The sequence below is a fragment of the Erythrolamprus reginae genome, chromosome 2, assembly GCF_031021105.1.
Source record: "Erythrolamprus reginae isolate rEryReg1 chromosome 2, rEryReg1.hap1, whole genome shotgun sequence".
Classification (NCBI taxonomy): Eukaryota; Metazoa; Chordata; class Lepidosauria; order Squamata; family Dipsadidae; genus Erythrolamprus; species Erythrolamprus reginae.
The window spans coordinates 275,703,539-275,727,414 of record NC_091951.1 but is presented as its reverse complement, the minus strand read 5'-3'; the positions used below and the strand labels follow the sequence as shown (position 1 = coordinate 275,727,414).

The 23,876-nt window shown below is 35.7% G+C and overlaps 1 protein-coding gene across 4 annotated transcripts in view; it reads right to left on the bottom strand.

The window, feature by feature from the left end:
- Positions 1-23,876, bottom strand: part of PCSK5 (proprotein convertase subtilisin/kexin type 5) — a 226,586-nt gene that overhangs the window by 50,835 nt on the left and 151,875 nt on the right. For 3 of the 4 annotated variants that reach the window (XM_070742701.1, XM_070742702.1, XM_070742704.1), the window contains exons 17-20: positions 23,232-23,316; positions 22,217-22,314; positions 20,412-20,541; positions 19,112-19,227 (exon numbers count right to left, since the gene is read on the bottom strand). In XM_070742701.1, coding sequence (XP_070598802.1) covers positions 19,112-19,227; positions 20,412-20,541; positions 22,217-22,314; positions 23,232-23,316 — 429 coding nt within the window. Of the gene's footprint in view, positions 1-11,719; positions 15,118-19,111; positions 19,228-20,411; positions 20,542-22,216; positions 22,315-23,231; positions 23,317-23,876 lie in introns of those variants that run through there. The other variant, XM_070742705.1, reaches the window with a different exon arrangement.

Sequence of the window (23,876 nt, the reverse complement as noted above, 5' to 3'; positions counted from 1 at the left end):
TGTGGGTTTGGCCGTTGTGAAAGAGTATCTGATCGCAGTTCTTCAGGAATCGCGTGTTGCTGTTTTCTGAACTTTGTTTGTTGATTTTTTCATGGCTTTGAAACCAAAGTAGAGCAACGTGTGTGTGTATGTGTGTGTGTGTGTGTGTGTGTGTGTGTCTCACTTCGTTGGAAGAAGAAGGGGTGTGAAGTTTCTTCATAGCTGATAGCTAAGTACATAATGACTGCTTAAGGGAAATTGTACAGACTACCCGGCTGTTTTGGGATGAGTGCTCTTTGCAATACAAAAAGAGTGCTTAGTTTATTTTGAATTTTGTGATAAAGAACATTGTTTTGAATTTTCAAACGTGTGTGTGTCTGCAATTTGTACCCTTGAATTTTCGGGCAGCTCCTACCAGAGAGCCCGGAAGAACATATAGAATGTGTTTCAAGCAAAAACTTACAGCATCTGCCATACAAGAGTGTTACACCCTAGACCCGTGATGGCAAACCTATGGCACATGTGCCACAGGTGGCATGCAGAGCTATATTGAAGGGTATGTGAGCCTTTGCCCTGTTTAAGTGCCAGCATGCATGCATGCGTTGGCCAGGCTGATTTTCGGCCTTGGGAAAGGCCATTTCACCCACCGGATGCTTCAGGGAAGTTTACCTGAAGCCTTGGAGGCAATGGACAAACCGGAAGTTTGGAAAAACATACTTCTGGTTTGCCGTTGTGCTGTTTTTTGCACTTCAGAGGGTTCAGGGAAGCATCTTGAAGCTCCAGAATACGAAAAACAGCACAACAGCAAACAGGAAGTGTTGGCATTTTTTCACCTAGCAGGCTTCCGTAAGGTCTGTGTGCGTGCGTAGGGGGGCCGTTTCAGGGGTGTGTGCCGGCATGTAACGGGGGAAGGAAGCGGAATGCTAGCCCATCCACAGACACCCCTTTTGGCACATGAACAAAAAAAGGTTTGACATCACTGCTCTAGATTTTCTTGTGGGTAACAAAGACCAAAAAAAGTTTGAATAGTGGAGAGAGCAATACTGGGAGACACCAGAAGGAAAGAGAAAAAAACTGGAGAAATTACAAAAATATAAAGACCTGCAAATAGACGTAAAATGACTGTGGCAAAAGAAAGGAAACATAATGGCAATAGTAATAGTAGTAATAGTAGCTTTGATGCCATTCCAAAATAGCTGAAGAACCACTTGAAGTCCATCAGCATTGACAAAATCACCATCGGTCAATTGCCAAGGCAGCTTTACTTGGAATTGCTTACATCCTGGGGTGATACTTTCAACATCACCAAACAACAGTATCTACCTATCTCAGGTCCTTGACTCAAGGATTCAATAGGTAGCACAGGGGAAAGCCAAATCCAGTCTATACATAAGCTGCCCATGTGAACAATCATAATAATGTAATAGCGGCGATAATTCTGAAATTCCTCAGGTTTTCCAATATCATTTTTCCCTATATATATTCAGAAACAAGATATTTTTCTTTCTTGGTGGGAGGAGATGTTATTTATGGTGTACAGCTGAAAAGCGCTGCACTTAGAATGCAGCTCACAAATTTGGATTATGTTGCAACTCTTCAGAAAGGTTTGTCCAATATCAGAGGGACAATCAAAAACATTATTTCAAATGATAAATAACAAATTTTGGATGTAGGTCAGTTTTCTAATGTAGGTATAAGCAAAGTATTTTTTTCCCCTGCGGGCGAAGATTACCCTGCCATTCATATATTACCAAATACAGATAGTTCTCGACGTACGACCACAACTGAGCCCAAAATTTATGTTACTAAGTGAGACATTCGTTCAGTGAGTTTTGTCCCATTGGATGACCTTCCTTGCCACAGTTGTTAAGTCAATCATTGCAATTGTTAAGTTGGTAGCACGGTTGTTAAGTGAATCTGTCTTCCCCACTGACTTTGCTTGTCAGATGTTTGTAATAGCTGATCACATGACCCCGGGACACTGCATAAGTCATAAATATGAACCAGTTGCCAAGTATCTGAATTTTGATCACATGACAATGGGGATACTACAATGTGTGTGAAAAATGGTCATAAGTCACTTTTTTCAGTGCTGTTGTAACTGAACAGTCACTAAGTGAACTGTTGTATAAGTTGAGGACTATTTGTAATGTAAAAGCAGGGAAATCTTGTATAGAAACCTTTTGGTAAAAATTTAAAACATTTCTTAAACCATTAGAATGGTTCATGTAACTTTTTAAAACTTTACATATACAAATTAGTATGAAAAGTTTTCTGAAACATAAATATGAATTTTAAATGAATTGGTGTATAGTTTGGAAGATTTTATTATAACTGCTTATGTCAACAAGTCATTCACAGGACCTGAAAGAGAAAACAAAGTCAGTAAGTGATGTAGCAAGGGTGAAATAACTAATTAGATGATAGAGGAAATTAAAGAATATTATATTAATTTATCAGGCAGCCAGAATAGAAAGTCTTTTTCAGAGACTACAAAAATTTGAGAGTGAGGAAAATGGAATATATTGTTTATGTTGATACAATAATGACATTTATCTTCTAGAAAAATATTAAGCACACATAGAAAGCCAGTTAGGTTTTTGGTTAACGCACTAGACTAGAAAGCAAGGATCGTGAGTTCAAGTCCTGCCCTAGACAAGAAAACTAGCTGGCTGACTTTGGGCCCATCACTCTCTCTCCGCTCAACTTATCTCACAGCTTTGTTGATGTTGGGCAAAAAAGGAGGAAGGTGTGTGTTAGATATGTTTTCTGCCTTGGGTTATTTAAATAAAGGTGGGATATAAATGAACAAATACACAATAAATAAATATACAAAAGCTGATGGGAAATAAAATGTTCTGAAAAATGGAAGTTTATATAAATGCAATTTTGAGATAATAAGAAAAAAGCCCAATATACTTTAGGCAAAAATTCAGGGGTGAAATCCAGCTGGTTCTGACAGGTTTGGGAGAACCGGTAACAGAAAGTTTGATCAGTTTGGAGAACTGGCAAATACCACTTCTGGCTGGCCCCAGAGTGTGGAGAGATTGGAGATTTTGCAGTATCCTTCCCCTACCACACCCACCAAGCCACCCCATGCCCGCCAAGCCATGCCCATGGAAGTGGTATTAAAATTTTGGATTTAACCATTGCAAAGATTGTCTGATTCAGCATAAATAAAAATGTAGATTGGCAAACGTATTGGAGATAAATAAATGAATGAAATAAATGAAACATTGCTGGAAGAATTTCCTGCACAAAGTTGGCTTCAAACATAGTAACAAATGAAATGCTCTGCATTGGGCATTTGCAAATATTCACTGAATTCCAGGGACCACTAGCACATTTGTGTCTGGCAAGGGGAAACCCCCCCTCAATTTTTCCATCTTGCTTATTTTTTTGGCATACAATATTTTTGCTTACTTTCTTTATACTGAACCATAATTCTAAGAAAAATATTCAGGAAGAAATGAAAATATTGATTTATTTCTACTCTGGTCAGAGCAAGCAGGCTTTGATTTGTTCCAAGCTTGGATACATCTTAGAACTGTGATGGAAACCCTATGGCACTCATGCCACAGGTGATATGTGGAGCCATATGGGAGGGCACGCAAGACTTTTCCATGTTTCAGCTCCAGTCACATGTGCAGCTTGACCAGCTGATTTTCAGCCTTGGAAAAGGCCATTTCATACTCCGGATGCTTCAGCTCCAAAGGCCCCAATGGACAAACCAGAAGTTCGGAAGATTCATTTCCAAATTTGGAAATGGAATTTGGTATTTTTAATTTAAAAAAAATTAAAAATAAATTTCTGGTTTGCCTGTTTGGTCATTATTTTTTCAACTACCAGCAGTGGTGGTTTCATGCTGGTGTGGTTCGGAATGTATCTATGACCACTGGATTGTATACATTTCTGTTTGTTGTTCAGAAGAGAAAAGAGCAATACATGATTTATAGCTGGATCAGTATCATCTGAATATGCCAACTCTGAAGCCAATGATACAAGATCCGGGGTAGCGCAGCAGGTAGAGTGCAGGACTGCAGGCCACTAAAGCTGACTGTAGATCTGAGGGTCAGTGGTTCAAATCTCATCACCGGCTCAAGGTTGACTCAGCCTTCCATCCTTCTGAGGTGGGTAAAATGAGGGCCTGGATTGTGAGGGCAATATGCTGGCTCTGTTAAAATTTGCTATTGCCCTGAGTCTAAGGAGAATGAATAAAATAAATAAATCCAAATCAGTGGTAGTTTCCTGCTGGTGCACAAGGAGACTCTGTTCTGCTAGCGGCTGCCAGATTCTGGTGCCATCTTCGCTGGTCCGTCAGATAGTGTCATATTTTTTCTTAATTTGGGGGCCTTTTTTTGCTTCCTGCGCATGCACAGAAGCAAAATTTCATGAGGGGACATTTGCACGCATGAGATTTCAGCAGTTTTGCCAAAATTGCCAAAATCACACATGCGAGAGCATCCCTTCATGAGATTTTGCCACATTTTTACCTTCTGTGCATGCACGGAAGCAAAATCACGTGAGGGATGGATGCGCACACATGCGGGCACGGCCGCACCTGAATAGTGAGGATGTGCGTGCAGCACATAGGTATGCGGGTAAGTACAACCCGCCGCAGATAACAAATATTCCTGTTTGCTGTTGTTGCCATTCTCACGATCTTCTAGTTTGGTTAGAAGAAGGTGCCTACTTATCTAATGCAGCTGTGAAAATCTTTATCAAAAATAGCGGTGGCTCGCTAGTATTTGGCACTATCATTGTATTTGCAGAACTGGATTGAGAAACCAGGGGATCAAATATTATAGTTAAATCTATTTCAGTTCAGTACCAGAGGTAAACAAAAATAAAATGTTAACATATGAGAAAGCTAGAGGGAAAAGTTCTTTGAAAAGAATTGAATTCTGTGAATAATTTTGCAAGTTTATCCACAAAAAAACCCAAAGCTCAGATGGTGTGCATAAATGAGGTACACAGGTGTGAGTATTCTGGTTCCCTGAAAAGTATTTCTGCATCTTCTTTACAGACACACATATTTCTGCAAATCATGATGCAAAAATTTAGGATCTTACCATGCAGTGGAAGAAGTACATTTTATTGCCAATTTTTGATGGAGAATGAAGGAAAGAGATGTGTTACATTTAAAAAAAATATCTTACTATAGATACAAAACTACTCTCACTGAAGGGAGTCCCCTAATATATAAAAAAACCAAATTGATAAAAATGCAACCTCCATGTAATTATTTTTTATTTGTTTGTATTTATGATTATTTCTCCCATTTCCTCTGCATCCTCAAAGCAGTTTATAAAGGAATTAACTTTCCTGTGAGGTCCACAACAGCAACCAGGTGAGGTACACTATGTTGTTCGAACAGTATTTCCCATGTTTGGTGACTTTAAAATGTGTGGACTTCAACTTCCGGAATTCCCCTACCAACCATGCTGGCTGGGAAATTCTGGGACTGAGGTTCACACATCTTAAAATCCCCTGAGTACTCCAATTCCCTCTAGGGAGTTTCTATGGCAGTGAGGTTGGCCTTGAACTTGGGTCTCCCCTATCCTAGATCAACACTTTTGCCACAGACATCACTCCTTACTGCTTGTCCTACATGATCTTCAGCAACTAATTTTATTTTACATTGTCCCCATCATTGTACTAAGTTAAGATTATTTGAAATAAGAATGTAGTTCAGGATGCATAACTGACTGAAAAATACTTCTATATGACACCTCATGCTTGCCTAGGGCGAGAATCAGGGGTAGGTTCTGGATTCTCCCGTTGCCAGTTCATTCAGTGACATGCTGCATGGAGGCTCGTGTGCACATATGTGCAGTACTTAAAAAAAACCTTCTTCACTGCAGGTTCTAGTGACCCAAGCCACCAAGTTACTACCAGTTCTATAGAACCAGTTTGAACCAGGAGGAACCCACCTCTGGCTAGAATGAATTTTTGGGACTTGAAATGTCTCTAATACCACACCTATAAATAAACTTAAGGCATAACTGAACTTAAAACCCATTGTTTCTTTTATAATTGCCAGTCTTTCACTAGTACCATTACTTTACATATTCTCTGCTTATCTACATAGTGCCAGCATGCAAAACCAGAGAATGTTTGAGAGTTTTGTTAAAGCTTAAATTTACAAAATAATTAAAAACAATACCAAGGGCTATTGTCTTTTTAACAAGAAGAATGGAAGCTGTGCTTTGCTGCAAAGAGACATATACTTTATTAATACTGCTGCAAAAGCAGACTGTGAAAAATATCCTTTATTTTCAGTTCGCCCTATTTATCACAAACATAGCTTAATATCAGCGATGTGTATTAAAATGCAAACTGTAGCAGTACTGCACAATGATCATGACCTTCATTGGTTTCATACTAATATGAAACGCAAACACATCTTTTTTAATATAATGTACATGTCATATATATTTATTTCTGGCATGAAATGTATCTGCGTAATTGTGATGGACAGAAAATATTTTACTATTCTATAGTATTCTGCTATTTTACTACACTGATTCTACTATACCACAGGGTGCTGTAAGAATATAATTATGTTATAATTAAGTTGGCATGTAATTATGCCAACAGTAAGTTTCACAGAGCAATAAAAGTTGACAGCAATGTAATGCAAAATAATAATGAAAGTTTCTTTGGGTGTCCTTTGGGATACAACTCTAATAATTTATGTGGCTATACAATCTGTCAATAGAATTGTGGCTTCATATTAAACATTATATCCACTAGGAAAGTTTTGCTTATAAACTACAATTATATGTAAGCTTTTTTAGAGAATCAGTTTGGTCTAGTGGTTAAGGAGACCTGGAGGTTGTGAGCTCTAATAGCTCTAATCATGCCTTAGACATTTATTTATTTATTGGATTTGTATGCCACCCCTCTCCGTAGACATGTAAGCTAGCTAGGTGACTTTGGGCCAGTAACACTCTTTCAGTCTTCAAGGTTCTAGTGAGGAGCTGGTCAGTCAATTCTTGTTGTAACCAATGGATCAACATTTGATTGATCAGAAAAAAGTAGCATTTTTGGAAAAATGCTAGGAAGGAAAAAGTACATTCAGCCGTTGTTTTCTTTGATAGGTTCATTACACTGAAGAGTCAGTGATTACTTTTCTAAATAGATTATAAAATAAAATTATAGCATTGTACCTCTCAAGTTATGCACTCAAAAAGTATATCTTTATACTTATTGCTTCAAGTATTCAACTATTTAATCTACGGAGCACAAATAAACAATTGTTTCCTTGGATCATTTCCTATCTTTGTATGAAATATTTAGTTAACTGTAAATACTCTTGGTGAAATTGTATATCTGCAACATTTGGAGAAGTTTCAAGAAATTCTTTTAACAAAACTTTCATTTATCATTTTGAAATATTTGTCTAATACTAAGCTTGGCTGAGAAAGGTAGATCTGGATATTTTTTTCATGGTTGCTTTTAGCATTAGTTGAATGTCAAAAACCTTGCAAGAAGGGTGATCTGATAGACTAGGGAATTTTAATAGCTGTTTAATAGCATCAATGACTTTTGAGCAAATTTATCTGTCATGACATAAGGGATGTTCTCTTATCAGTTTGTAGCATATTAAAGTAGAGGACCAAAAATAAATTGACATCATCATGAAGTGATGTAAATGCTGCAGTCCCCGAAACTAATATTTTTCAACTTCTTCATAACAGATCTAGAATTTAGAAGTGACTGGAGATGTGGTAGAGATAATTTACTGAATATTTTTTTTAAAAAAAGTGAAGAGATCATTTTAAAGTAGTGGTAAAGTAGTTGATGCAACTCAGTTGACAAATTTAGATACATATTCCCACATATGGACAGAAAAATAGAATGGCATTAATTTAGAATGGTGAGGAAATATGTGAAAAACTGAATGTCTTCAAAAACCAGAAGATAAACATAAACTAGGAATGAGATATAGCTGCTAAAAGCCAATGCTACTTTGAGGCCCAGACTCTAGATCACAGGCCATGATTAAACTCCTCTACTCCCTGATCCAGTAAGCATATTGTATCCAGTTTGGGCACCAAAGTTCAGAAGTGCAGAAAAAAATGAAAGAAATTTAGACAAGGACTACCAAGATGGAAAGCTCTGGAAATCAAGTCCCATAAGGAATGCTGAAAATATATTTGCATGTTTACCTTACAGAAGAGACCATTGAGGTAAGATATGGCATCGATCAAAATATCCAAAGGGTTAAAGGAAACAGATATTCTCAGTTAAAAACAATTTGTTTAAAATTTCTCAGATATAGAAATAGGAGGAAATTCTTGATTGTATGATATTTTATCCAGTTAAATAAGCTGCCCAATGATGCAATAAGATCTCCTTTGAGGAAGATCTTCAATCAGAGGTTAGACAATCATCTATCAGAAATGCTCTAATGAATCCTGTACTAAGCAGGAAACCAGATGTAAGGTCACTTCTAATTCAACAATTTTATGACTCTCTGAAGTTGTCTGTGAATAAAAGATAGCTCAGATCCACACTATAAATCAGAAACATTCATAGTAGTTTTTCATTGCTGCTGCAAAGCTTCCTTCTAGAGCCAGAATTTTCCTGTTAAATTCTGGACTGTCACTCAGAATCTCCAAGGCCTGAGAACCCATGACATCTTATAGACAAATCTATCTGCTGTGCTCTGAAATATCAAATGGGTTAAGTGGAGTGGGATTTTTAGAGGGGAATAAAAAAGCCTTCAGAATTTCAATCATAACCATTCAATTCAGCCCATATTATATTTGCATGTTATAAAAGGTAAAATATGGTAGTTTTGTGTGGTTTTGACAATCATCCTGACCATGGACCATGGACAATCATGGATTCCATTTTTACCCCAATTCCTAGTATAGTGTTATCTACCATTCTGTATCAGCTGAGCCATTTGTTTTCCAATAGCTTCTATTAACAGCACATTTGATTTGTATTCTCTGAGTTGACCTGTAAGACTCTCCTTTTTACCACAATCTTTGACATCTGAACTTTGGACTCTGCTTCTGATAGTGAGTGGAAGAAAAGTTATAGTAGGCTGCAATAAGGAAAGGAAACACAGTCAAGGACATCTCTAGGAGTGAGTCATAAGCATAGTGTTCCTCCTCCCTGATAAACTACAATCCTTTGGGAGAATGACTTAGTAAAATAAACAACAATAATAATGCAATGTGATTATTGCTAGGATTTAGAAATGAGGTCATAAATGCTTTAGTTTGGATTGCTAACTGAGTAGAAGGTTGTGCTCTTTGGCCCAAATGTCACTGAAATTGACCATCGATTGCGTAGCTGCAGGACGACTTTTTAGTTTATCTGATGAACTAGACCAGGGATAGGCAAGGTTGGCTCTTCTATGACTTGTGGACTTCAACTCTCAGAATTCCTAAGCCAATTGTGCGAACTCAGGAATTCTGGAAGTTGAAGTCCCCATGTCATAGAAGAACCAACTTTGCCTACCCCTGAACTAGACCAATAATGGCTAACCTTTTTCTCATTGTGGGCTGAAAGTACATGTGTGCGTGCGGTTGCATGTGCAATGTGCCCCTGCACATGTGAAAATGACCCCCCACTCTTCTCACACTCTTGTGCATGTGCATACGACTATCACCCCGCTCCCCCCTTCATGACCCTCTACCGTTTGGGGCCTAGCATCCTCCTGGACCAAAAATTGGCTGTAGGGGTGGGCTGGGAGCATCCTCCTGGGACCAAAAATTGGCACAGGGGTGGGCTGCTGCCTGGACGGGGGGGACGCAGTGGGATAGAAAAATGGAGCTCCACTCTTGGGCACCCAATTTGCACTGAAAGATGTTGAAAAAAAATGCAGGGAGTCCTGCATAAGCCACACCCACAGTGTGGTAGTAAACATTTTGGTAGCCCTTCACTGGGGATGCACCACACCCCATGCCCCCTTTTGGGCCTAGCAGGCCTCTCTTTAGCCTCCTGGAACCAAAAATGGGCCACAAAAAGGTGCTTCCCCTGCCCCATGCACTCCTCAGTGTACGCACACATGACCCCCCATATGAGTGTCTCCCTCATGTGCCCTGTCCCCCGCGCATTCCAAAAATTAGCTGGCTGGTGGGTGTTGCGCCAGTATGCATGTGGAGCTAAGCTGGGTGACAGCTGTGGCACACATGCCATAGGTTCACCATCATGGAACTAGACCATTCTTTTTTTGTCTTCCATAATGAAAATGTGGATTAAATTATGTTCCTGATAGAATCAATAATACTGAAAAATACAGTATTGTAGCATTGAAAGCAACTCAAAATTCCAGGATATCTCAAAAAAGAAGAGAGGAAACAGAGGACACAGCAAAGTCAAGAGTCATACTTCTTCTGATTCAGTTCTCATTTCTGTAATTCCCCAACTACCTCAAATCTATAAATGTTAAGAGTAACACCCCAGCTGATAAATTGTAAATTATACTTATATTTTATGAAAATATAACTTGCCATTATAATTTGGAATTGTCTCTTTCTCTCTGCCTCTGTCCCTCACTCTGCTTTGGGGATATACAGTTACTTAGCAATTGCAATTAATTAGGGCTCTATAAAATGAAAGAAACTAGGAAATGGATTCAAGGTTTCAGCAGTGGGGAAAAAGACAATAAGAATGCCAGATCAGACTTCTGTAGAATTGCTCAGAGCCAGATGTACTCACTAGCAGGCCAAATTATTCTACCCTGCTGATGTTTAGTCACCAGCTTTTATAGAAATGTGATAGAAATGAGAGATTTATTTGTTCATTCCATGCTGAACCTCAACCCCCCCCCCCTCTCGTTATTCTCTGTCACTTTTTTGTGTTTCAAATAGCTAAACTACTTAGATGCTCTGTTTCTGATTCATGCTGTTGCCACCTTAGCTAATAGGTGCATAATTCTACCTGGAAGCTACATTTATATATTTATTTAGCTGCTGGTTTGTGAGGCTGCAGTAGATGCTGTGAAGCAGATAGGGCTGTCTCACTTACAACCATGGGGCACAGGCTTTATTCATTGTCATGGTGAAGGACATTCAGTTTCCAATTAAAAACAGGTCTGACATTTGATATTAAACTTCCATTGCTTATTTAATGTTAAAAGAATTTCACCAATTTTAAGCAGAGTTTTGGGTCAATTCACACATGCAATTAATTCCTGTGTATGTTAGAATAAGCCCCGAGTTTTTAAGTTTATTAACATCTGGCCTTCACTTAGGTTATCCCATACTTGTTTAAATCCTACAGTGGCACAAACATTACAGCACAGCTTTGAAGAACCATACTTTTCACATCTTCATGAGTTGACCCTTTGTATGAAGTATTGGACACTCCATGGATAATTTCTGTTCTCCCACTGGAAGAGAACAACACTGGGACACAAATTCAAAATAAGGTGACAAAGACTACAGCATGTCATTAAATTGCAAATTTGATGAATGACCATAGCTTTCTCAGAATTGATTTTATGTCCTGTAAAAAATACTATAAAATGATTTGTTAACAGTTGGTGCCTCTGTCCCTTTGGAAATAAATAAGAGTTCTGAATATTCTTCTACCCCAAGACTAATAGTTTAATATAAAACATTCTTTTAGTTTATTTAAGCAATTTTTGTTTAGTACCAAATTACTTGTTTAAAAAAATGAGGGAAGGCAAAAACAGAAAAAGTAACATCTAAGCAAAAGAATATATATGCCATATGCTTATGCCATATGTCATAAATGTGCTTTACTAGGCTGATGGAGAAAAGGTTAATTTAATAGAAAAAATAAAATGTAGAATAACATTGCTTTTGGCCAATAACAATTACAATGCTACCTGTTTTTACAAAGAACAGCTGGACGTTTTACAGATGTACAGTATTTTTCAGTAAAATGTATCTGGATTTAACAATGTCAGTATATAAAAAATTAAATTCTCCTCTATATTAGTGTTTAAAGCAGTTTAAAGTATCCAAATAAAATCTTTATTTTTATCAATATATTATATTATATCACAATTTGGAGACATACAAGCATACACACACATATGGATGTGTTTTCACGTGTGTATGCGTTGTGTAATATTTACTTATATATCTATATCATTAACTTAAATCATGGAAGCATTATTTTCTAATTCTTTGTCATATGAAAATGAGACAGTCCAGACAGTAATAATACAACTAGAACAGGATTATGAGAATTTTTGAAAATTAGGCATGAGTGGCACTAACCATATCATGCTTACTATGTGTTCTCCGAGTACAAACCACCGCCCAACATACATAAAGTTACATCAAACTTAATTACTTTTGAAAAAGAATAGACAATGAGTGATTAATTGAAATGCTATTAATCTCAAAGAAATTTATACAAAGCTAGACCAGGGTAGCATATCTGACTTTCCCCCCATTTTCACCAATCATTTCCTCAGCTGTAGGTTACTATGCTGGAGTTTTGTCTTCTCATGGATTCTGTCTTTCACTCCAGCCAATTTCTTTGAACTTCTCCTTTATTGAAGCCATCTGAGATCTTAGTTTAAGTTTTAGAATAAGAGAGTTGGTAAAAAGAAATATGTTTTTAAAATATTGTCTAGAATTTACTTTGTACAAATGCTTTTCTCAGATTGTGTTGGTCTTTAGTAAATTTAAGATAGGTTTTTTTCTCCATTTGAAATGTTGTTAAAATAGCATAGGATTGTGTACTTTGTAGCTATGTTATGGACACTAGAATTTTTCTTACATCTACCTTTTTCTAGAATATAAATAATAAAAAAGAAGATAGCTGGCTAGATTTTGTGCAAATCCTAAAAAATAGTGAAAATACTCGAGACTATGAATGGCAGCATCAAAGCACCTTTATTCTTTTTGCTGGTCTGTTAAAGGTTTCAAGTTATTATAATAAATACTGATGGTTTTAGATGAAATGAATTTTCAAGTGATAATTATTCATTTCAATCTTAAAAGAAATTTATTTCTAAATAATTTGATGGTGAGCTAGATGATTTTTGTGCATATATATTTATATTGAAAAGAGATTCATTTCTATATAATTTGTAATGTTCAGGAAGCCCTATTTTTCTGGATAAATAAAAACGACTTTTATTTCATATAGATCTGTGCTATATACAGTGAGAACAATTAAAAATGACAGAATTATCTTATATTTTTTGATAAATGAATGTTCTGATTATTAACTAAAATGCACAAATTATATTTTAATACTATTTTCAGTATTAAAATAGAATATAGAAAATATACTATGAAATTTGATACTTATTTTGGGGGTTTTCTCTACATATGGTAGCAGAAAAGCTTTAGGCTTAGGACTTCATTTTTTCTATTATTGCACAACAGTAACAAATTGTTTCACTCTTGATGGAATACTGATAATGCATGTACATTAAAAGTGTGGTTTAGTATATTAATTCCAGTTATAGGTATAGATCACACAAATGTTTATAGTAGTACCATGGCACTCTAGATTTCATATTTATTTGTTTTTCACAATTGCTGAAATCCAGAGAATTTACTCTTTGTTCAGAAAGCAATATATCATGAATGTATTGAGCATACTACACATAAAATAATCTATATGTGAGCCAATACATATTTACTTGTTGAAGGGATATTGAAATCCATACATGGATATGTGATTGTAGATGTGCTCATTTTATTCACTTTTATGCACCCCACCCCCACACCCCCAAGCAAGATCTGTTTATAGACTTTATTTTACCGCAAAAACTAAGCAAGATACTATTTGGTGGATTATTTGGTATATCCATGTATGCATCACACTTTAATAAATGTATGAAATATTTGGTAGGAAAAATACGAGATACAGAAAGTATCAATAAAAGGATCTAATGTTAGCTAAAGGAAAATAAATGATAAACATAAAGGTAGGTAAAAGTAAATAGGGAAAAAGAAATAACAGATTTTTGGAAAGTTCTTTAAAAAAAACTAATGTAAGGTATGTATTTTTGTTGAAGACAGTTTTAAGATTGAAATTAATTAGGTCTACTCATATTCCACTATGTATGTTATATGAACTGATATTTGATTGCTATTTACTATTTTTTGACTTGATAGACTATTTCATGGGTGTTAGTTACTGCCAGTTTGACACACTTGGACTACTTGGTTTACTTAAATTAGATTTTATTTATTAAAATTATTTCCTTTAATTTTTATGTTTAACTTGCCTGATGTGAAGTCATGGCCCAACTCCAAAGAAATATATCGGTATCAAAGTTTCAAAAGTGCACACTCTATCTTATGGATATTGGTGAATTCCAGTTTCAAGTATAAAAGCTACACTTAAAAAGGGAGGGCTACTTGCATCTTTCAGAGTTTATTCATTCCAGAATGAAGCCCTAAAACTTCAAAATGTATGTTTAAAAAACATACTGGTTGATCTGGCTAGATTCTGAACAGCTGTTGGAGAATTTAGCGATAAAATGAATCTAAGCAAATGCTACCCAACATACAATCACACTTTTTTAAAAAAATGCAGACACCACTATAATGTACACAAAGCATGAGCTTCCAATAAAAAAAATGTTATTTCTTTTTCAGAGTTCTTCTCATTCTTATTACATGAGGACAAAAAAGAAAAGACTAATGCAAGTATGTTTTTTGTTTTGTTTTAATCCGTTGTAAACCTGTGCTGTATTGTTGACGCACTCTACACACCTTCAAGGGAAACAAGCAGAAAAAAAAAGAAAAGCAGATTTTTGTCAAAAAAATAATAATCCAGGCATGTCCTTAAATTGATAGGAAGTCGAATGACTTTAATTTGGCATCAAATGCTTTGGTCACACCCTACTGACACTCTGATTCCAGATGTTTTGTTCTGAACACCCAGTAATGAAAGGTAGGCTCGTTGTAGTTTTTATATTTTAAGTTCCAATATACAGTTTGCTGCCTCCCCAAAGGAGAGGAGAAAAAAAGGTGGTTTGGGGAGGGTTTCCCCATTTTTAATAATATGGATTAATCTATAAGTCTACTGGAACAAGAATGCCTGGAGAGAAGCCAAATCAACCTTTGAGTGTACATGTTCTGCAGCAAAGTTGCTGAAGTACTTTCCGCTGGCAAAGATTATTCTTTTTCACTAACATACAGAAGCCGCCTTCTGCCCAAGACTCTTCCGTTGCTTCAGGAGGTCATAGAGAGTGGAAGGAGGTTGAGTTTTGAGCAGCATGGTGTCAAGTAGAGGGAGATTTAATTGGTCAGACAGGCAAATTTGATAGAAGAGATCATTCAGGAACAGGTAGCAAATAGGAAATTGGGTTTCCATCAAAAGGAATTTCAGTCACAACAGCATTTGTTTTCAGGAAAACACATTATGTTGTAGCAAGGAGTGATTTGTATCCATTTATGTAAGAAGAAAAAAAAAGATCAGAAAAGAAATATTAGAAAACAGTGAAAAATGCAGTCAGAGATATCTTATTGAGTATTATGAATTTAAAAAGAGTACTAAACAGAAACACACAAGATATAATTTTAAATCATACAGAATTTAATAGAATAGTATTCTGATTTGTGTGTGTGTGCTCCCCAAAATGTTTACAGTGAAGATTCCTTTGCTCACTGTGCAATTTGCAAAGCATGATTTATTATAATGTACACAATCATTTTTTAACTGATTAACTTGTTACTTTATGGAGCAAAATCTTAGTTTGATTTATAATCTAATGCATAATTTTCCTACAATTTAAAAGAAAAAGCAATAAATAAGTTGGGTGGACTGTATTCTTTGATCATTCACTTTGGGGAAAATTCAGAGATAAGCAGCTGCCAATGGAAGAACATTTGCCAGTGGGAATAAATGTTCTCTAGCCTAGCAGCTCCTTCTGACCTACCCCACCTCAACCCCTACTATAGAGAGATTGAAGGCTACAGTCAGGAGGATTCAAAGGGTAAATTGAATATTATCCTGTCTTTGTGAAGAACATGATATTCAATCTGATTTTAAGGCCAATCCCACATTCAGATAAATCTGCCAGTGTCCTGTTTATCACAATCAAAGCTGTTAAGCACTTTTTCCAACGTCAGACAGCTAAAAGAATATTGTAATGCTTGGTTGGTTTAGAAATTTTACTGTGTAAAAAAGCATGTTAATTTACACATGCTTTTTAAGGGGAAATATGAAATAGTGAGATGGGAGAAAAAATTAAAATGACTCTTGAAACTAAGATGTGAATGAAAATATTTCTTATTGGAGATTTTCTTAAATTCATTGTTAGTGGCAAACTCACTAAACATAAAGATGTTCTCAATAGCACTTGTGCATATTGTCATTGATATTGCAATTATTATGTTAAGGAGGTTACATTTTGAATGGTACTAAAATCAAAAGGGATCACAAGCAGAGGCCTAGCATCATGCAGACATTAATTCTCTGTAAATTCAGAGTTCTGCATATATTACTGTGATCATAAAAAAATATTGTTGTTACACAGTAAAGCTTTGATTTAGCAGACCAGTGGGGAATGGGGTTGTCTTGAAAGCAGATATCCATTAAATCCAAATGTCTTTTATGCAAGTATATTTCATGTATTTTATGCATATTATAGTTTCATAAATGACAAAAAGGGATTTTATCCTGTACAGAAAGTTAAAGTTTATGGACATATTTTGTCTGTTGCATTTAAGATCTCCTAAAGTGTTTTAATTGAGGGGTACTGTGGCTTAAATAATTTGATTTCTAACTCATAGGTTCCTTTAAGTATCAGAACACTCCTAGCTTCACCCCTGAATATAGCTTAAAATTATTCTGAGCATGTCAAGAGAAGCAATAACCAGGATGTGAGTTAGACATCTTAGAATGGAGTATTTCAGTTTGGAGTAAATTGTAGTTGGATACAAATCATGAAGGGAACACCTGGACAGGATATAAAACAATCAGATCAGGAACAGAGGTTAAAAAAATACAGATCACACAGTCCATCGATAACTTGTTAAAAACCACTCAGCTGCAATGGAAGGAGCAAGAAGAAAAGCTGGTAGCACACAATAGTAGGTGATAGAAAAAACTGAGTGTAGCTGCAGTTGTAACTGCAGATGAGAGAAAAAAAATATTTGGAATGAAAGGAACATTACAAACTTTACACATCATTAAAACAAGCTGAGATGTTGTGCCATTTAGCCTGAAAACAGTGTGCTTCTTTAATCTATTTGATGCTTACCCCAAGCTGCTTGCCAACTTTTGAACAATGCAAAATTAAGACTCTTTCAGTAAACTTGCACTGTTTGCTGATTAGCCTGTATGAATTTCTTTCCATTCAATAAAAGGGTTTAAGAAGATGCACTATGGTCTGCTACACCAGTGTTTTTCAACCAGGGTGCCGCGAGACATGGTCAGGTGTGCCGCGAAGCGAAGCTCAGAGGGGGGAAGGAGGGAGAGAGAAAGACATAGAGGGAAGGAAGGAGGGAGAGAGAAAGAAAGCAAAAAAGAGAGGGAAGAAGGAAGAGAGAAAGAAAGAGGAATGGAGAGAGAAATAGAGCAAAAGGGAGGAAGAGAGAGGTTTTTTTGTCCAAACATTTTTTAGCTCTCTCCCCCCCCTTAATGTTCCCCACGTTTTTGTAAATGTGAATAATGTGCCGCGGCTCAAAAAAGGTTGGGAAACACTGTGCTACACCACTGTGTATCTTTATTACAGCTGATTCATTATGGATACTAATGAAACCAACTATAAGTTATTGCTTGTTTCACTATCTCAGCATATTTTTTACACGATAAAGAAAAAGTAGAGTGCATGGCTTTTCCCCATTTAACAGCAATTTTGTTCTAATCATTTGACTGGAAGGGAAAAGTCAAGAAATTTAAGTTGGTAGAATTTTTTTCTGGATTTTCCCTTTGGTTAGATCTGGCACATTTTCAAATACCAGTACTTATTTATTTAAACAACTTTCCCCCAAAATCCAAATTTGCCACATCCTGTTCTATTTTCAGATAGACAGACAATATAATTACTTCAAAGATTCTTTTGGCTTGGAAATAAAAGTGGTAATAAATTTAAAAGAAAGTACAACTTATGCATACATAGTTATGGTGATCATTTTCTAGAAGTAGCAATAGGACTTTTCTCTTGTTAAATACATGGTTGGTTAATTTACCTATCCCTAAAGAGAAATCTTAATACTCATTCCCAAGCTTGGTCTGTTTTCTACTATGTATTCCAGTACATAGAAGAACATTGGTCACATCTGACCACATAATTTGTCTAGTTGGAAGCTCCAAATATTACCTACTCATATACTCATGTCTTTCTAATACATCAGGAGGATACCAGGATTAAGGTAGCTGACTTTTGAGAAAGAGGATTCAGCTATAACTGTGAAGTCTTGAAAAGAACCCAACTGTTTCTGATTGAGGATACTCATCCCCCCCCCCAGGGAGTTGATATATTATATTCACACACTATAGCAACTATGTGCAACTCCCACAATAAATAACAATTCTTTTATATTTTGAATTTACAAAATTAAAATTTTCCAGTATTTCACATTTGGGAGACAATTTCAACAGCTGATTTATTCTATCTTTGTTTAGAGTCTCTTTCTTAAATGGTTTTTTAAAATTATTTTTATTATTTCATTCATGCAGTATTAGATCTCTTAATACTGTTTGTACATACAATTTCTTCTCAGAAGCTTTTAAGCAAATATATGAAAACAGAGTATTCTTTTATGATAAACGATGCAAATATTAAGCTGGAAGGATAGCCTACTTTTTCTTCTCAGGAATAAAAACAATAAAAAGGTCCAGCTTTCCTGAGATTATTTTTTAAAGTCCAAACAATATTAAACAGAGGAAAAATCTCACCAATAGAAGCCATTTCGCACCCAAATCTTTTAAAAGATGGTAAGATATGGAAATATAGAGATTTATTGGATAATCAATTAAAATTAAGAACTAAACAAGAATTGCATGAGATAGGTGTTGATATAGATTGGTGGCAGTATGTACAGATTAACTCTAGATATCAAAAAGATGTTAGAACTTTTATTTTTAAAAAAGATAATAACATACTTGGGAAATTATTGATTCAAAACCAGGGGAAATTAATTGGGAGGTTATATAAATACTTAATAAATTATAAACAGAGGAAAAATCAGAAACTTAGTTGGAGAAATGCACTCACCATCTTTACAGACAAGACCAACTACACAGAGACCTGTATCTAAGATGTAGCCATTTGGACAACTTGTACAGTTTCTTTCTCCTGGACCACTGCACCCAAAGCAGCTGATATCACATCTTAATGAAACAAAACAAAAAAACCACACTCAGCAAGTTATACATAGGACCAAGATTGATTATTTCTCTTATAATAAAATACTGCTGAATTTGATTCATATTTGAATTACAAGATTCCAAAATGTAGATGCTAACACAGAAAATAACATAGCATGAATATTTAAATCACTAAAGCCAGTCTGTTTTACACATCTGAGATCTTGAAGGCTAAACATACACAAAGAAAACTGTTTATGTCTACAATATTTCCACATGGTCATTTATAATCTAGTGGCCGTGCCAAATAATCTGGCTCCTCAGAAATTTCAGTTAATCAATTTCCCTTTTATATGCCTGTTTTGGGACTAGAAAGCATTTACATATATTAGTCTCATTCTCCTCCCCCCCACACTTTTTAGCTAGAAAACCAATTCCATAATATGTTTCAACCCGTTTTCCTGGATGGGAAAAAAATGAGATTGATGGGGAAAAATTCTCACCTGTGAATTGTATACGGTAAGGCTGTTTGTCATCACCACAGACTATAATCACATTTTCATACCTCACAAAATTATGCATAACACTCTGCCATCTTAACTTTGGCTTGGAAGGATTTGTGCCCTTAAATATGTCATACTGTAGAAATATTTCAAAGGATTCTGGATACCGAGAAGCTTCAGTGATGCAGCTTGAGTGGAAGTTGCTACTAATATTAGGTATACGTTTGGATAATTAAAAAGTTGAGTACTGGGAAATATTTTTTGAAATAGAATTCCTTTTCAGCAGGGCAGTTATTTCTTAGTTAAGGTTTACATATAGGAGTACCCTATGGATTTTACTCATTGCTGACTATATTGGGCAGTGTTCATTCTGTTTCAAGGCCATTGAGCCAGCACTGTCTGAAGACATTTCCTTGGTCATATCATAGAGTACTTTTACTATCCCAGCAAAATGGTACCTATTTATCTACTCGCATTTCCATGCTTTCTAACACCTCGATTGGTAGGAGCTGGGGTAAGGATGAACGTTTACCCTATTGCATGCCGCTTGAGTATCAAACCTGGGCTGCTCGGTTTCCATGCGATAAACCCAATGTCTTAACCACTGAGTCTGTTTATGGTTCTTTTGTGGTTCTTTTATGGTTCAAGTATAAAATGGCTCAATTTTTGCATTTAAATGCGACATAGCTTAAAATGACCACTTACCTTTTGCAAGTTTTATATCCATTTTCTAATGAATGATCCAAATAGTAGACACTGCTACAAGCTACCACACATCTTCCATTCTCCATAAAATACTCTTCTGTACAATTGATGCAAGCATCTGCTCCTGGGCCTCAAAAGCCAACAAAACAAAAATGATAACACAGTGCTGTGTCCTCAATAAAGCATAGATAATGAATATTCACTAAATAATGTAGTAGTGTGATTATTAATTTGATTCTATGTAATCAAGAATGTTAAAAATATATTCAAGTTTATCTAATTATCTAAAGCCCTACATGGCTTAGGGTCTGACTATTTACGGGACCGTCTCCTGCCATATACCTCCCATAGGCCTGTTAGATTGCACAGAATCGGCCTCCTCCAGGTCCTGTCGCCTAAACAATGTAGGTTGGCGGGACTATGGGGGAAGGCCTTTTCTGTTGCCACCCTGGCTCTATGGCAGTGTTTTTCAACCAGTGTGCCGTGGCACACTAGTGTGCTGCGAGACATGGTCAGGTGTGCCGCGAAGAAGGAAGCTCAGGTTTCCGGTCTCAAAACTTTTTGTTGAGAGAGTGAGAGTGAGAAAGAGAGAGAGAGAGAGAGAAAGAGAAAGAAAGAAAGCAAGAGAGAGAGAAAGAGAGAGAGAAAGCAAGAAAGAGAAAGAAAAGAGAGAAAGAGAGAGAAAGCAAGAGTGAGAGAGAAAGAAGACAAGAGAGAGAGAAAGCAAGCAAGAGAGAGAGAGAAAAGGAGAGGAAGGGAGGGAGAGAGAGAGAGAGAAATGAGCAAAAAGGGGAGGAAAAAAGAGAAATGAGAAAATGATTGAGACGGAGAATGAGAGGAAAGAGAGAGAAACAAAAGAGAGAGAGAAGTGACTCTTGATTTAAAGCATATGATAAAAAGCACCCAAAGAATGAGAGAAAAACCCAGCCCTCACCTGCTTTTGGAAATGGTTCAAAAGGGTGTATATATATACACACACACACACACGGGTGGGGAGGAGACAGGGATGAAAAAAGAGAGGAGAGTGTCTTAGGGTGTCATTTTGTGTCATTTTGGTTGGTGGTGTGCCCCAGGATTTTGTAAATGTAAAAAATGTGCCACGGCTCAAAAAAGGTTGAAAATCACTGCTCTATGGAACCAACTCCCTCCCAATGTTTGCATTGCTCCCACTCTACTGGCTTTTCGAAAAGCTGTTAAAACCTGGCTTTGTCGAAAGGCCTGGGGCCTGTGAACTTTAACACCAGACGTGCCTGAATCATCATGTTTGGTATGGATGTTTGTTAGATTGTGCTTTTTTGTGTGTGTGTTATAATTGAGTTGTTAGGGTCATGGGGTTTTATTTATTTCTGTTGTTTGACTTCTTTTTTTATTATTGTACCATTGTATTGTTTTTTTATTGTTGTAAGCCGTGCTGAGTCCTACGAAATTGGGCGGCATAGAAGTCGAATAAATTAAATAATTAAATTAAATTAATTAAATTATACTGCTAGTCCCTTCTCATAGTTTCATTGATTTTCTAGAACTATTGGTTTGTCACTATTGGTTTGTTTTAGATTTGTTTTTCTCACTAATGTTGATAATAGTTCTATTAACCCAGACAAGGAAGCTACCATGCACACTGAAGCTGTTCAATCTGTAATCAATGGGTGGTCAATGGGTATTATCTAAGCATGGCATAATGACAACCTGTATTATAAACCTGTATTTATAATAGTATTCTGTGTGCTACAAAGCTTAGTACTTATTCTATTTGGTTGCAACCAAGGCACAAATCATTTAGTTAACAAAAATAATATTAGAAGTACCTGCACAAGAAGCACAGGAATGATGGCATGGCTCGCAGTCTCTGCCATTATAATATTTGCCTGCTTCACAGCGTATAACACATCTTGTTCCTTGTAAACTACACAAAAAACACAAGATTTAGATAACTTCTGCTAATACCTAAGAGGAAGAAAAAATATATATTTATGGATTATAGTGCGTTCCACTTATGCCATTTATTAAAAACCCTTTAAGATGTGTTTATAACTGATGTACTGAACTTCAGTTTTAAACATAATACTGCAGAAAATTTTTGCATGTTTGAAAGAAAACAGTCTATCAGCTGCTAAGCTTAGCTATGAATGCTTTTGTTGATTTTGATGTTTTGCTTAGTTTTTGGGGCTTCTTTTTTGATCAATGTCCAATGTACTTGTTAATTTAATATAGATATTTTAACAAATCACTCCTGGGCTGTTGCAGCTTTAATTTCTCTCTCTCTCCTAAGTGATATCTGTACTGTAAGGAATATATATGTGCCTTAAAGGATATAACATATGTAATTAAAACATTACATTATAATGAGATAATTACATCGCAGTTAGATTATGGTACCAATTTTATATATGTGTTTTCTTTATTGGTACAAGAATGTATGTACAGTGTGTACCAGAAAAGTAAAGTGGTGAAGGAGTAACACAATTCTATAGATGGGCTGGAATTGAATGTGTCTTTTCAATTTTTTAAAAAAGTTCTTTCAGTATTGCTTCTTGTACCTGACAGGTTACAACATCTAGCAATAGCTAATTCATTTAGATTATATATTTCATGAAAAATAAGTATTCTTATAAATTGCAAATGTCTAAGCTACAAAATTTCATGAAAAATAAGTACTCTTATAAATTGTAAATGTTTAAGCTACAAAATTTAGCCTAAAACAGAGCCTTAGGATCCCCCACTGTGTACTTCCCTCCATGTAGATCCACTGAGGTCTATATGTGGAATATGGTTGGTCAACCAGTTACAGATTATTTTAATTAAAGTCAAACATTTCCTTACCTTAGACCATGTCTGCATTCTGTGCATGTATGAAATTCAGTGCATGACCTACAATTTTCACTGCATTTACGGCAGACAATCTTATCTTGAAAGAAACACAATGCCAAAAAAAAAAGATTAATCATATTCAAAGACACATTAAATTAACACTTAAATAATTTACATACATTTTTTCCAAATTATTTGTAATTTGTAATTATAAATTTATTTCCAATGTGTCATTACTTCTGGAAAAATAAATCCTATTCATTTTTTAAAATAGCATATATAAATTACATGAATATATTACAGGTAGTCCTTGACTTACAGCATTTTCAATGAACTGTTTAACCTTGTCATACCATACCAAAATGTCCACACCATATCAAACTGTACCCAATCTTTTCCTTGCCTCCATTTCAGAAACTTGGCAATATTATTATATAAAGACTCTCTTAAACTATTTAAAAATTAAAACCCAATTTTTCTACTGTGTCACATCAAGCAAAATCACAGTTGTAATTGTAATATAACTTTATTTTTTGGCTTACCCATAAATATGGTATGATCTGCTATGGGAATCTTTTTTATTTGCATCTACCTTAATTTTTCAAAACCACACAGTCTTTGGTTCATCAAGCTTTGAATAATAGTTTATCTGTTTGC